Genomic DNA, 14,101 nt, shown 5'->3' with positions numbered 1-14,101 from the left:
AAATAATTGCATTCCTGGGGGGAGGTCTATAAACGGCTGCTCTGGGAATGTCTGTCCTATGCAGTTGAGATAAGGACTGAGATATGCCCTGGTCTCCTGCCATACCCTCAGGCTTACCAGGATTGGGAAACTCCAGCCTGGTAAATTTTTGGTCAGACTGGTTCTCTGCTCTCAAACTCCATTTTCTGTTAAGATGTTTATCAAGACAATGCATGCACTGCTGAATATAGACCCTTATCAAGAGTTTCTGATTTTGCTCTGGTCCTGTTTCCTCAGAAGCACGTGATCTGTGTTCTCCTGTTTGCCCTTTGACGCATGTGACCTTTGTGACCTACTCCCTGTTCTTACACACCCTCCCCTTTTGAAATCCTTAATAAAAACCTGCTGGTTTTGCAGCTCAGGTGGGCATCACTGTCCTACCAATATGTGATGTCACCCCCGGCAGTCCAGCTGTAAAATTCCAATCTTTGTACTCTTTCTCTTTATTTCTCAGCCGGCTGACACTTATGGAAAATAGAAAGAACCTATGTTGAAATATTGGGGGCAGGTTCCTCTGATACCTTACCTCCTCCTCTCAAATCTGTGTGGCTCAGACCTCCCATTCTACAGTTTCTTCAGTTCAATTTATATGACAAATAACTCTCCTTTCTCCCCTGGGTGGAGGGGACCCCTGGCTGAAGACAGTAGAGAAACTGGCCTAGGGTTTCCACTTATGCCCCTGTTTTCCTATTTACAGCCTCACACTGTACCTCACCTCTTCAAGTGTGGATCCTTTCTGAGACTCTGGGAGTGGAGCAGGGAGAATCTTTTGGATTCTTCTTATTTTCTCCCTCTGGGGCACCCAAGTCATAACATGCACCATTCTGCCAAATTACCAGTCCTTTGTATGTTATCTCCAAATTACGTGTCGAAATTCTTGGTTGCTGTTTTCTCCTCTCTTGTTCCTATTGTCCTTGAAGGATTTTACCTGTGCTCTTCCTCTACTGCCATTTTATTAGGATTTGGGGAGGGAGAGGAAATAAACTTGTGTTGCAAACCAACCATGTTTCATTGGACATCCATTTCTCTAGCAGTCTCTCTTTTGGTAACACCCAGTGGGTGGATATTGGCACTTCTGGAACTATCTTCCATTTCTATTATCTTTTCTACTTTCTATTTATTTATCCCAGTCTGCTGTTTTCAGGGAGGATTCCAATCTTTTAGTTCACTAATTAGCTCTTCAGCTGCATACATTGCACTACATAGCTCATCCACTCAGGTGGTTTTGTTTAAACTACGAATATATTTTTTGGTTTTTATTCCCATGATCAGTAATACAAAATGAACACATTGTTCATCTCTAACATCCCCAATTGATTCTTTTCCATCCTTTATTATTTGAGAATAAGAAATTATTCTCGTTATACTTACTTCAAAGCACGTTACTGGTTGTCTATTTGTTCTGTTTAATCTTCAGATCTGGAGCCAGACAGCTGAGGTTAGTCTGTGGCTTCTCATGTTAAGCTATGTGACTTTGGACGAAGTTACTTAATCACTTGACACTTTAGTCTCTTCATTTGTAAAATGACAATAAAAATAGTCCTACCTTAAACTCTTATAAGGTAGGACTCTTATAAGGTATTCATGTGTCTATTGCAAACATAAAATAGTTCCACTTTCTGTTTGCAATAGTACCTGACGTATAAATGCTCAGTAAATATTAGCTATGGTTATTATGTTTCCTCAGGTGGAAGTCTCCCTTTCATGGTGGTGCTTCTCAAATTATGTTTTTTGGCAGTGAACTCATCTTTGCTCATGAGATTTCTGCAAGAAATCTGCTGGCTTAACTTGCTGTGAGAAAGGGCTGGAAATCACTGGATGAGCTTGTGCTCCATGTTGCTTTCAAGGAGAGTGCAGAACAGGCAGAGGCACCATCAGGTGCCTCTGTGCTCTCACAGCTGGTCTTTGGGGTGTGGCTGCTACTTAACTCTTCCCCAGCTTGTCATGGATGGTCTTGTTGTAATAGTAGATTGAGTTTTATGTTGTCTTTGTAGATGTTAATATTTCATATCGAGTTATAAAATGTAATCTTTCTTAGTGTGCACATCTAGAACTTGTGGACTTCACTGGGATAAAATATATCAGACAAGCTAAGATGTAATCAGATACAGTGGGATGCATAAGACATCTCATTTCACACAAAAGCATGCTTCTATTTGCAGTACTCCTCTAGTTCTGCCTTACTACACAGGAGCTCTAGCAAAATACATTTATGGAAATTGCTCAAAAGAGATGTATTTATATGTCTGTGTTATAAGTGTATATATTGCACTATTAAGTATATTCTCTGCAGGAGAGAACTTCCGTTTTAAATAGGCATGGATGTGAACAGCCTTACAAGCTTACAACTCTATACATATGATAGGGGAGTGAGTTTTCCATAGACTAGTTTCTGGATCCATACTTGTTTCTCCTCCACTGCTGACATATTTCTGAAAACAAGTGCTGGGGAAATGTTTATTATTTAGATATCATCTCTGACCCTGCTGGCTGAATCAGAACAATATTCCTGGAAGCCATTCCTGTGCTGGAAGACTAGCAGTAATGCAACCACACATAGAAGTGACCATAAACTACATAAAGCTGTCTCATCGCTAGCCAGAGCCTAAAAATGTCTATGACCACTCCAACATGAGGGGCGTGAGGAGCGATGAGATGGAGTGGAAATCAGAGTGGAAAGAGCCAGCCATCTTAACTATAGTCAAGTGGTGCATGAGGACTTTTCAGTAATGAAAGACCATATGAGACCATGATGGTCAGGCAGGGGCACAGAACAGGCAGGCAGCAGGGGCAGGAAGGGCTAGCCCCTCTTCCCTGGCTAGCAGGGGGGTTCTGTCCCCTCCTCACTGTGTGCTTCCCGCCTTCAGGCTGGCACAAGGTAGGTACTTGGGAAATACTGGCGAAAGTTGGAACAAGTGAATGAATGAAGGAATGAAGTCTATGTGGTCGAGGAGGTTGGGTGGCACAGGCTCAGGCCATATTTTGGAGCGGTTGAGACCTCTTGAAATCTAATGTCTGCCCCCACTTGACTGTTTCACACAATTCCTTAAATTGTGACTATAGCAAAAAAAAAAAAGAGATGACCATTCCTGAGGTGATGATTTCCCTTAATAGCCCCTTGAGATATGACCCCGAAGGCTCAGCCGGAGCTGCAGGGAGATGCCAACCACACTGTTCACTGCCTGTCTGTAGGCTCAGAGCAGGGTGTTGGCAGAGAAGGAACCTCCCAGCCCAGGAGTCAGACTTTCCACTGGGAGCAGCCTGGGAAGCTTGCAGTCAGCTGAAAGTTCTCTCCCAACACAGTGTATGTGGCAGATGCGTTCCCTAACTCCCCAAGGTGACTTCGGAGCAGCTCATCTGGCTTCTGTCCTGGGTAGGCAGCTGGAGGCAGAACCCCACCTGTTAGCCAGGGAAGAGCTGCTAGCCCTTCCTGCCCCTGCTGCCTGCCTGTCCTATGCCCCTGCCCAAGCACAGCTTTGCCTGGAGAGCCTAAGCCCCGGGGGGCTTTGTACGTGTGGTTCTAAAAGTGTCTGGAGCCCACTGCCCCAGAGAAAGAGACAGTTAGACACCATAAGAAGCTCCTCTTCCCAAGTCTTCATTTCTGCTTTGACAGATACTCACACTCCAGAAGGCTTGTCGGAGGCATGCCAGCCACATTCAGTCCTTCCCTTTGCTCCGGTCCCTTTGTCGTACCTTGCCATCTTTCCTATTTATTCATGGAAACACCTCTGGAAGCCTCCAGGAGAAGACTCACGCTAGGCTAGGTGGATGCTGGGCAGCTGCAGTGGGTAGAAATGAGGCAAACCCAGAGGATTCCTACCCCAGGCTCCTGGATGTCCTGCCGAGGGGAGAGCCAGAGTGTGTTGGAAATACCAGACTTATTTGTGCTCATACACACTATGCTTCAGTGGCCCTGCTCACCATGTACAGAGCTCAGGAAAGACTTCACATTCATTCCTGAGCCAAAAGGCATTGGGGAACAAGTCTGATGGTATGGTCCCAAGTCACATCGTCACATGCCACTAACCACAGGAAGTGTCTCCTGCCTCACCCAAAGCCTTTGCTTGTCCAGCCCCCTACAGGTAGGGTTGCCAGGTAAAATGAAAAGCATTTTGGAATCTGTGGAATGTGAACTTCATATAAACATTGAATAAATTTTTGGAATAAGTGTGTCCCAAATATTGCATACAACACACTGAATAAATTACCTATGTATCTGATATTCAAATTAACTGGGTGCCCTATATTTTTCTTCTTCTTTTTTTTTTTTTTGGAGACAGAATCTTGCTCTGTCGCCCGAGCTGGAGTGCAGTGGCACCATCACAGCTCGTTGCAGCCGCCGTCTCCCAGGTTCAAGCGATTCTCCTTGCCTCCGCTTCCCAAGTAGCTGGGATTACAGGCATCTGCTACCATGCCCCGCTAATTTTTTTTCTATTTTTAGTAGAGACGGAGTTTCACTCTGTTGGCCAGGCTGGTCTCAAACTCCTGACCTCGTGATCCACCTGCCTAGGCCTCCCACAGTGCTGGGGTACAGGCGTGAGCTACCATGCCTGGCCTATATTTTTATTTTCTAAACCCAGCAACCCTACCATTACTAAGCCATCACCGGGGCAGATAATTGAGGAATAACTAATAGCTATTGTCCATGACTCATTCTTTGGTTCTGTAGGCTTCTAACTAAGAAAAAAAAAATCTTACCTGGACTATTACATAATTACAGCTGTTCAGGGAAGTCCCCCAGCATCTACTCCTGCAGATCTCAGGCACATCTTTGGTGTATCAGCCAGAATGATCTTTCTATGAGAAAAATACGACAAGGTCAGGCCCAAATTCAAGTATTCCTTTACAGTTTCCTGTGTCTCTCATGAAAAACAAAAAGAAAACCTTACTGTGTTCACAAAGGCTTTGTCCCTGGAGCCCTCCATAACCCTCCTGCCTCACCATGGTTCATTGTAGGCTTCATGGCAGAAGAGAGAGAGTGAACCAGAGAAGGTCAGTGTGCGTTCACATGCCAGGTCCAAGATGGGAGGAGGGAAGGAGTGCCCCGCTCAGTCCCTTCTACTCCCCCCTTAGCTGAGCTCCTGTGGTGGAGCTAAGAAATGAGATGGAAAAAATATAAATGTCATAAAAGGACAGATCAAATTTCCGTCCTTCATAAATGTAACTATTTGTCTATAAAATATAAAAGAATCATTGGCTGGGCAAGGTGACTTATGCCTATAATTCCCACACTTGGGGAGGCCGAGGTGGGAGGATCACTTAAGGTCAGGAGTTCAAGACAAGCCAGGCCAACATGGTGAAACCCTGTCTCTGCTAAAAATACAAAAATTAGCCAGGCATGGTGGCACACGCCTGTAATCCCAGCGACTTGGGAGGCTGAGGCAGGAGAATCACTTGAACCTGAGAAGCAGAGGTTGCAGTGAGCCAAGATTGTGCCACTGCACTCCAGCCTGGGCAACAAAGAGAGACTCTGTCTCAAAAATAAAAACAAACAAACAAAAAAGAATCAATTTATCTTAGAAGTATTAATATTAGGAAAAAAAATGAGAATCCAAAAAGATGGTTGGGTATAAGATGAATAAAACTAAATCAAGAGTTTTCTCATAAACGAGCAATAATTAATTTAAAATATGATAAAATAGTAACAATAGCAAATAAAAGCATAAAGAAAGTAAAAATAATCCTAACAAGAAATAAGAAGACATCAATTTTCATTGGCTTGGCGTATTTACTTATAAAGTTGGGAATACACACGGTCCTGGACTTATGGTGGTTTGACTTATAATTTATGGACTTATGGACTTTACATTGGTCCAAAAGTAATGTGAATTCAGGAGAAGCCACACTTCAAGTACACATACAACCATTCATTCACTTCCCGTATAGTAGTCAATAAATTCCATGAGATAGTCAGTACCCTGTTATAAAATAGAGCTTGTGTTAGATAATTTTGCCCAACTGCAGGCTCACATAGGGTTCTGGACATGGTTAAAGTAGTCTAGGCTCAGCTATGATGTTTGGTAGGTTAGATGTATTAAATGCATTTTCCATTTAAGATATCATTTTGCAATGTGTTTATCAGGACCTAATCACCTTATAAGTCGAGGAACATTTGTACATGCTTCTCCTTGGTTTTCTCTTAATTTAGGGGAAGGCTCAATACTTTCTTTTTTTTTTTTTTTTTTTTTTTTTTGAGATAGAGTCTCGCTCTGTCGCCCAGGCTGGAGTGCAGTGGCCGGATCTCAGCTCACTGCAAGCTCCGCCTCCCGGGTTTACGCCATTTTCTCGCCTCAGCCTCCCAAGTAGCTGGGACTACAGGCGCCCGCCATCTCGCCCAGCTAATTTTTTGTATTTTTTTAGTAGAGACGGGGTTTCACCGTGTTAGCCAGGATGGTCTCGATCTCCTGACCTCGTGATCCGCCCGTCTCGGCCTCCCAAAGTGCTGGGATTACAGGCTTGAGCCACCGCGCCTGGCCAGGCTCAATAATTTCTGTGCTGGGTCCCAAGCACATGTGGAATGGTGACCGGATTAAAAATTATCATTCAGCAAAGAATCATAAATTGTTCCCCTATTTCTCATCTGATTTTGTGGGTTTTGACCCAGAGCTTCTCTCTGCCCAAGAAAAGCAGTAAATCCATGAGAGAGAGCGTTCTCAGATGTGAGGGTGGGAGGAGTGGGAGCCTTTCTGGAGGTGGGACACATATGTGGCTGCCTCCTCAAGCAATTGGGGATATTGTCACATTCCTGCACAGCCCTGGGTCATGGGATAGTGGTCCCATTCCAAGCCGACATGAGACTAGGATGGCTCACTGAGGCCTGGGACTGAGCCCTGAGTGCCACCATCACTGCTGGGCTGCAGAAATCATTCAGGTGGCTGCATGGAGGATAGAAAGTATGGTATTCCCACCAACAAATGGACCATGTGGATTCATGATGCCCATATGTTCTTCTGAATGGTGTCTGTAGCTCCCCATCCCCCTGCAGCATCATAGAGAGGAGAGCAGGTCGCCCCTCCCATCAAACAAAGAAAGCACAGCCTGAGATTGAAATTTCCAATCTTGAGGAAAGTGGGGGCTCAGAACCAGAGTTCATTTGATTTACAAAAATATAGAAATGTGATGTTTCTTGGAACCAAAGCTATGGAAACTCATGTGAACACATTCATGATTTATTATGCTTCAATCATCTTTATTCAGCTCAGGAGTGGGGTGGCTGGGAGCATGAGCTTCAGGTGCAGGAAAATGGGTTTGGGTCCAGCCTCTGCCACTTGCTCTCTGCAATAATACTCAAAACATTTAACTCCTCCAAGCTTCAGTGTCCTTATAGAAAATGGAGTAAACAATACTGGTCCCGTGACATTGTGTGAAGATTGAATACTACCTAATAAGCTGTATTAGAACTGCTTCTCAAGGTGTGTGGCACGTGGTATGTGCTCGGTCAATAGCCTCTGTGTGTAGTAACAGCTCTGGTAGTAATTTTGCTAGCTGGAGAGATGGTAATAATTGTGACAGCAACAAATATTTTATCCCCATTTCACAGATGAAGACATAGACTCAGGGAGAATAAATATCCCCAAGAGTCACTGGGTACCCTGCCTACCCCAAGACACATCCTAAGACCTGGCACACATTAATTTTAATGATTATCTGGGTGAATGGATTAATAAAAGGGGAAAGTGGAGCCGGTGGTATGGGGGGTGATGTGAATGCCCACCGAGGTCTGAAGTGGGCTGCAGAGTCGTTCATCAGCGGAAAGTTACTTGGATCATGTCTGCAGTGGGGGGCTCTACCCTAGAGGCCTAGCCCCGCTGTCTTCAGGTCAGAGGGCTGAGTTGGCATCCAAAGACTCAAAGGAGTAAATTGTACATGTCAGTCATGGGGTAGGCTTGGACACCACTGTTCTGGGGCACCACTGGGCCCTCTGACCACCTGGAGAGCCTGACCAGGCCTGCCACAGAGACCTCAGAGTGCCAGAGAATCTCCACTGCGGCCTTGGCTCCACATAGGGTTTCCCTGAAGTCCACCTCTTTCTGCCATTGTGCTTGGCCAGGACTGCACATCCTGATGGCACTGGGCAGGCAGTGGGCTGCAGAGGGAGAGCAGAGGGGACCAGGAGGCAGGCACTCTGTGTGACTTCAGAGGGTCCTTCTACCCCAAAACCTCACTGCTGCCATCTGTAAGTGAAGGAACTGGACCAGATGGGGAATAAGGAGGGCTCCATCTCATGCCGAAGGCCAAGGCTAGGAGTGGCTGCCTGGGGTGCAGTGCTGGGAGGGTTTGCAAGGGGAGCATCAAGGCTGGCCAGTGATTTGGGGGAACAGTCAGGGCCCATCAGGGGAATGAAGTGGTTAAGGATGCCTTCAGCCCTAATAGCCACAAGTGAATTCTGTTGAAAGGGAGTTCCAGCATCTCACAGACCAAGAGGATCCTGGGGATGGAAACCAAAGGCCAGACAGGATCCTCCCTGTCCCGTGGCATAAATGCCTCTCAGAACTCACAGATTGTCAGTCGGTTGTACAGGCAGTTCCTGTCATTCCACCGCCCGTCTGTGTACATCTCCACACACTGCTCTGTTCCCTGACCCGCGGGCTCCCCTGGGTACCAGTTGGTGTAGTTTACAGGGGTCCCGTCTGAGTAGCGGAAGTCTCCAGGGCTTGGACCCTCAGTCAAGCCCACATAGGCATACGTGTTGTACTTCTTCACGAAGCTTGCAATGGCCTCGTTTTCCTCTGGACTCCTCGGGACAGCAATGCGGCCGCCTGCTCTGGCGCATGCCTCCTGAATGGCATCAAAAGTGCCGGACTGTCCATTGGTGGAGAAGACCTTCTCTCCTACTGCCAGTGTGGAGCCCTGTAGACTGAGAGCTGGGAGCAGAGGAGACTGGGTCAGGCCACTGACTGCTTTGTCTCTAAGCCACCTCCCTCACATGGACTCTCTGCCACCAGACTTTCCCCAGCCTCTCCATCTCTGCCTCTCTGTGTCTGCTCTTCCTCTTCCAATTGCAGTTTTCTAAATTCACTTTTAGACTCTCCTCCATTTATTCATTCATCTAAGTAACAATTACTTATTGCCAGAAATGGTGCCATTTGCTGGGATTCAGTGGAAAGCAAGACAGGCGGAGAACTTGCTTTCCTATGAAATGGGGAGTGAAGTGTGTCGGGTTCTGTCTCCTGTGGGACATTCAAAGACATCAGAAAAGCAAGCATCATTCCTTTCCCCAAGACCTGACACGTGCGTGCCTGTTTGTCATCTCTATGTTATAGAAGCTGCTGCTGAGAATGAGGGGAATTTGTGGGAAACTCCTACCCTGTGAGGCCCAGGGGGTCCCCTTACCTCCCCTTGTCTGCAGGATTTGATGTCTGAAGTCGTGGAGTGTGGCTTGGAGCTCCTTATCTAGATGAGCTGGAAGCCCTGTGGAGAGCGCCCCACACAGAAGGAGGGGCAGACCAGTGAAGACCCCCACTTGCTGCCACGCAGGCATTTTGCCATCTGCAGTCCTGGAATTCTGCCCTTTCATTGCTGCGAGGCATCGCCCAGGCCCCAGGCTCAGAGGGTCCACAAGACTCCAGTGTGTCTCCACACCTCTGGTCCCCTATTCTTTAGCGAAGCCTTGCCCCTGCTGAGACCCCCACCCCTTGTCCTCTTTCCTGCTCTGTCCCTCGAGTGGCTCTGTCTGCCCGCCTCTGTGGGGCAAGTCCTCTCCCGCACCCTCCACCAAGCGCAAGCATGATGCTCTCTGCACTGCCCTGATGGCCTTGCTTACCGCTCTGAGCTTCAAATTCCCGTCTGCCTGTGGGCTCCTGATCACACCGTCTGCCTGGATGTCTGGTCCGCATTCACCCTTCAGACTGCCCCCAGCGCTGCGTCCCAGGACGTGCCTCCCCTGCCTCCCAGTGCCGTCCCTCATCCCACACCTGACTCCGTGTCTCCCCATCGGCGGTCACGAGGCATGGAGGACTTCCCACACCTGCCCTTCCCTGAATTGTGACCACACTCCCCAGACACTTTGGCTTTCTCCCTCAAGTTCACATTCTCTTACTTAGGTTGAGCCAAATGCCCTTGGGGAACCTGCAGGGTTTGTCTGATCCCCATCAGCCCTGTGTAACGGACTTCAGGGTTGCTGTGCCCATGTTCCCACTGCCCACCCGCCCTACCCTGCTCACCTGGAGGGCCCCTCTCCCCAGGCTCCCCCTTCTCTCCACACTCTCCAGGGATACCAGGGGCTCCAGGCAGCCCATCATTCCCAGGAGCACATGGCATATCTCCAGGCGGACCCATGGGGCCTGCAGAGAAAAGAGACATGGATGTGTGGGATCCGTCACCCACAACTGGTTGGAGCTAGTGAGACTCGACCCTCATTATCACTGGGGCTGTCCCAGTTATCACTCCACGGGCACTATGAGGACAGACTCTCCAGGATGCGCCATCCTAAGGGCCCCAGGAGCCCACCAGGTCCCACCCAGCTCACTATGGCCCACAGCCTAGGGGCCTAGACAGACGGGCCTTCTGAAAAGGGGTCTGTGTCCCTCAGCAGAGGGTGGGGTCTCCAGCACAGTACCTGGAGGGCCAGGGTCTCCTTTGACACCATCTCTCCCATCCCTGCCTGGCAGGCCATGGGATCCAGGAGTGCCAGGGATACCAGGGCTTCCAACACAAACGTCCTTCACTTCGCATGCAGCGCCAGAGGCTGCCATCAAGGTGAGAGTGAGGGCCAGAGGGCACAGCCACATGGCTCCGGCTCCAGCTGCTGCTCCTGCAGGAGGGATGGCCGTGAGCCCATCTGCCACCTCTGCCAACATCTCCCTCACTGTGCTCTGTCAGGACTCAGGAAGCTGAGCAGAGCCCGAGAGGCAGGGCAGGCGAGACCAGAGTGCTGGGAAGACCCGAAGCACCCAAGAAAATTCCCAGCATCATCTGGCACCTGGCGTGGTCTCCCGCTTCAGGCCTCCGGCTGGAGGTTGTGGGGTGTCCAGGCTGCTGAGGAGGAGGAAGAGTAAGAGCTCTGGGGAGCCCGGGGACCTGGGCTCCACTGTAGTCTCCTTTCTGTCAGTGCCTCACTGTTACCCTGGGAAACTGGTTTCATCTCTCTGACTTCAGCCGAATCTTCCGTGCTCTACAGAAAAGCTGCCCTGTCCCTCCCAGGCTGTTAGGAGCAAGGATGAGGTCACTCACTCACTGACTCACTCCATCTGTCCCTCATATGTGCAGTTACCTTCTTTTCAGGCTCTAAGAAATCAACGACCTGAGAATGAAAAGAGATGAACACAACCTAGGCCCCTCAAGGTGATGATCAAGGGGGTGATGACCCTCTCACAGTCAGTAATTAGGTCTTCCTTCTCCTTGGGGTCTGTTCTCCCACTCCCCTGGCTTAGGCCCTGCTGAGCCCCTGGTAGGGATGGACCTGGCCAAGGAAGATATCAAAGCATGAGGGCCTTTGCAGGTCATCCATGTTGACCGTGCAGTGAAACACCTCTCAGTGGAAAACAGGGAGTCGCCCTCCTTCCCAGCCTGGGCCTTGGTCAGGCCTATGGCTGCTGGGCTGGTCCTCTCTGTCTGCGATCCTCAAGCTGGAGAACACGCAGGAGATGGGGCTAAACTCACCCACACACAGAGCCTCCAGCTGCTTGGGTCTCTGCCTCCAAGTCAGAGCATAAAGGTGGACAACAGCATTTATAGGGTGTGGGCTGCCAGGCTTCTTCCACACCCCCGAGAGCTCTACTACAAAACCTGTGCTCCAAGCAGGAAATAGGCATGGTGTTTACACAGCATGTTTCCCTGCAGAACACTCAGGTTGGAGGAACACTTAGGACCCTTGAGGGGAGCACAGAACCTGGTAAAGAAAAACACGAGGTCTGTAAGAAGAGAAATGCCCCCACTGGTTAAGGTCACCCACCCTGCACTCAGGGAGATCCACTTGGTTCCTGGTTTAGTGTCAGACAATGAAGAAGTCACTCCTCCAGCTGAGGGTGGTCAGGTTGATCCAGGCCAACCTATCTGCCCTGTAACCTTGCTCAGCTCTGAGCCCCAGGCCCCCCAACTGGTGTCACTGGAGCCTGCAGCCGAGTTGGTGGGCACATGGACAGAGTGGCAGGCAAATATGCTGCATGTTCCACTTCCGTCTGCCCTAGCAAGTTCAGCTGGAGGAGTCAGGGCAGCACCTGGAAGGTCACGGGAAAGCTGCAGTTTCTGTCTTTGGTAGAACATCACTTTGGGTGATGTCTGGCAACCTGCAATGGTGATTATGCTAAGTGTCCCAGTGATACATGAAGTCCTAGTTGGTGAGGTCCTGGTTCAAGCATCTGGATTAGGAGGGAATCTCCAACTGTGGAGGTGGTAATGATGGAAACCAAGACAGGAAAACCTCCCCTGGCTTATTTGGAATTGGTTTGAAAAATCTCAAACCCTTGAGGAGTCTGGAGCTCTTCTAGGGAGCAGAAGCTCAGCAATGGACCCCACTCCCAGGAGCAGGGAGCTGGGCAGTGCCAATTTGTAGCACAGGGTCTTTCAGCTGCCCCAGTGTTGCCTGCCACACTGTGTGGTAAGTGCTGGGCCAGGTGTGGAATGGGGGAGTCAGGCCAGTGTAGGGTGGGGGCAGGTGGGGCGCAGCTCCAGCAACTCGGCTGCGGAGAGGCAGGGCTGTTTTGTAGGTGATGAGCAGGGACAGAGGCCAACTCGGATGTGCAGGGCCTTGTGGTTTGCAGGGCAGGGCATAGCTTTAGGGGAAAGGCACACCTGAGTTTTGACCCACAGCTGTCACTTATTAACCAGGTGGACTGGGTCAGTTTCATTTTTCATTTTATTATTCTGAAACTACATCAAGATTGCAGAAAAATCGCCAGTATAGTGCGACTTTTTTCCTGAACCTTTGAGAGTAGGTTGTCAACATGAAACGCCAACACCCCAATACTTTAGTGTGTTTTTCATGCAAAGGCATTTTCACCTTATAACCATTATCAAGAAATTAACACTGATACAATAACTCCACATAGCCTTCAGGCCCTATGCAAAATGTACCCAACGCCCCAGTAGTGTCCTTTATAGCAAAGGATCCGTTTCTGAGTCATGTGCCTTATTCGGTTGTCATGCTTCTCCAGTGTCCTGAAACCCACTAAGTCCCTCTGTCTTCCCTTCACCTTCATGACCTGAACACAGTGTGAAGATCACAGGAGAGTTACTGTGTAGAATGCCTCTCACTTTGTTTTTTCCTGAAGTATTGCCTCACGATTAGATTCAGGTTCTGTAACTTCGGCATAAATACCATAGACACCTGCTGTGCTCCTCTCCCATTCTGCCAGGGCCATGGGACTTTAGTTTGCCCCAAGAATAATGATGTTCACGTTGATCATTGAATAAAGTGGTGGGTGTCACGCTTCGCTACCATGACTACATTATTTTTCTGGTTTTAATCAGTGACTATGTTGTGAGGACACACTTTGGGACTATTGTAAAGATCCCATTCCTCATCACACTGTCTTTGTCGCCCATTGATTACTTTGTAGCAATGTGGACTCGTACGTGAGGGCTACCACCGGCCGCCAGGGGGTGCCGAGCACTCGCCTGCGGGCTGCAGTGGGGCCCATGCGTGTTTGATGTAGAAACAGCTACAGTTTACCAGCACATGGCACCAGCAAACCTAAAGAATGTCGTTAAGAAGCACAAGCTTGTCACTCTTAGCCCTAAGAATTGCTCCAGTCCTGCTGAGTTCCGGGTGCCCATGCCAGGCCACTCAGCCGCGTCCACAGCCTCCTACCCCTGCTCAGGCCCCACGGTCCCCGCCGGTCCGCTCTCCTTCAGTGCCCTTCTCACTCTCCTCGGCTTCATCCCCCATGCTGGGCCACCTCCCTCTCCAGGGACATCCTCTTCACACTGCCAGGCCCTGGGTGCCCACGCAAAGCCACCTTAGTGTCCACAGTCTCACTGCACTCTGAGTCCCACTCCCTGTGGCAGGACTCCCTCCTCACCCAGTGTGACTGAAACAAAGAAGATGACGCTTTCCCAAGTGGGCAAAGTAAGACTGAGGGGCGCAGAGTGGGAGGCATGCGCCTTCCTTTTTTTTTTTTTT

General features: G+C 49.1%; 1 protein-coding gene across 4 annotated transcripts; it reads right to left on the bottom strand.

The window, feature by feature from the left end:
• Positions 1 to 7,207: 7,207 nt before the first annotated feature.
• Positions 7,208 to 11,738, bottom strand: SFTPA2 (surfactant protein A2). 4 transcript variants are annotated; one of them, XM_017856256.1, is made up of 6 exons: positions 11,641 to 11,738; positions 11,252 to 11,281; positions 10,598 to 10,792; positions 10,203 to 10,322; positions 9,373 to 9,450; positions 7,208 to 8,903 (listed from the first exon to the last, which is right to left on the bottom strand). In XM_017856256.1, exons 3-6 carry the CDS (start codon positions 10,767 to 10,769, stop codon positions 8,527 to 8,529), a joined length of 747 nt encoding a protein of 248 aa, XP_017711745.1. In that variant the 5' UTR covers positions 10,770 to 10,792; positions 11,252 to 11,281; positions 11,641 to 11,738; the 3' UTR covers positions 7,208 to 8,526. The 4 variants fall into 4 exon arrangements, with proteins under 4 accessions (XP_017711745.1, XP_017711744.1, XP_017711746.1 ...); XM_017856255.1 differs by having other exon boundaries at positions 11,212 to 11,281; positions 11,641 to 11,677; XM_017856257.1 differs by lacking the exon at positions 11,252 to 11,281 and adding an exon at positions 10,961 to 11,016 and having other exon boundaries at positions 11,641 to 11,657.
• Positions 11,739 to 14,101: the final 2,363 nt, after the last annotated feature.

The sequence above is a fragment of the Rhinopithecus bieti genome, unplaced genomic scaffold (assembly GCF_001698545.2).
Source record: "Rhinopithecus bieti isolate Rb0 unplaced genomic scaffold, ASM169854v2 scaffold_43555, whole genome shotgun sequence".
Taxonomy (NCBI): domain Eukaryota; kingdom Metazoa; phylum Chordata; class Mammalia; order Primates; family Cercopithecidae; genus Rhinopithecus; species Rhinopithecus bieti.
The sequence above is the reverse complement of the archived record's forward strand: the minus strand, read 5'-3'. Positions and strand labels throughout refer to the sequence as shown.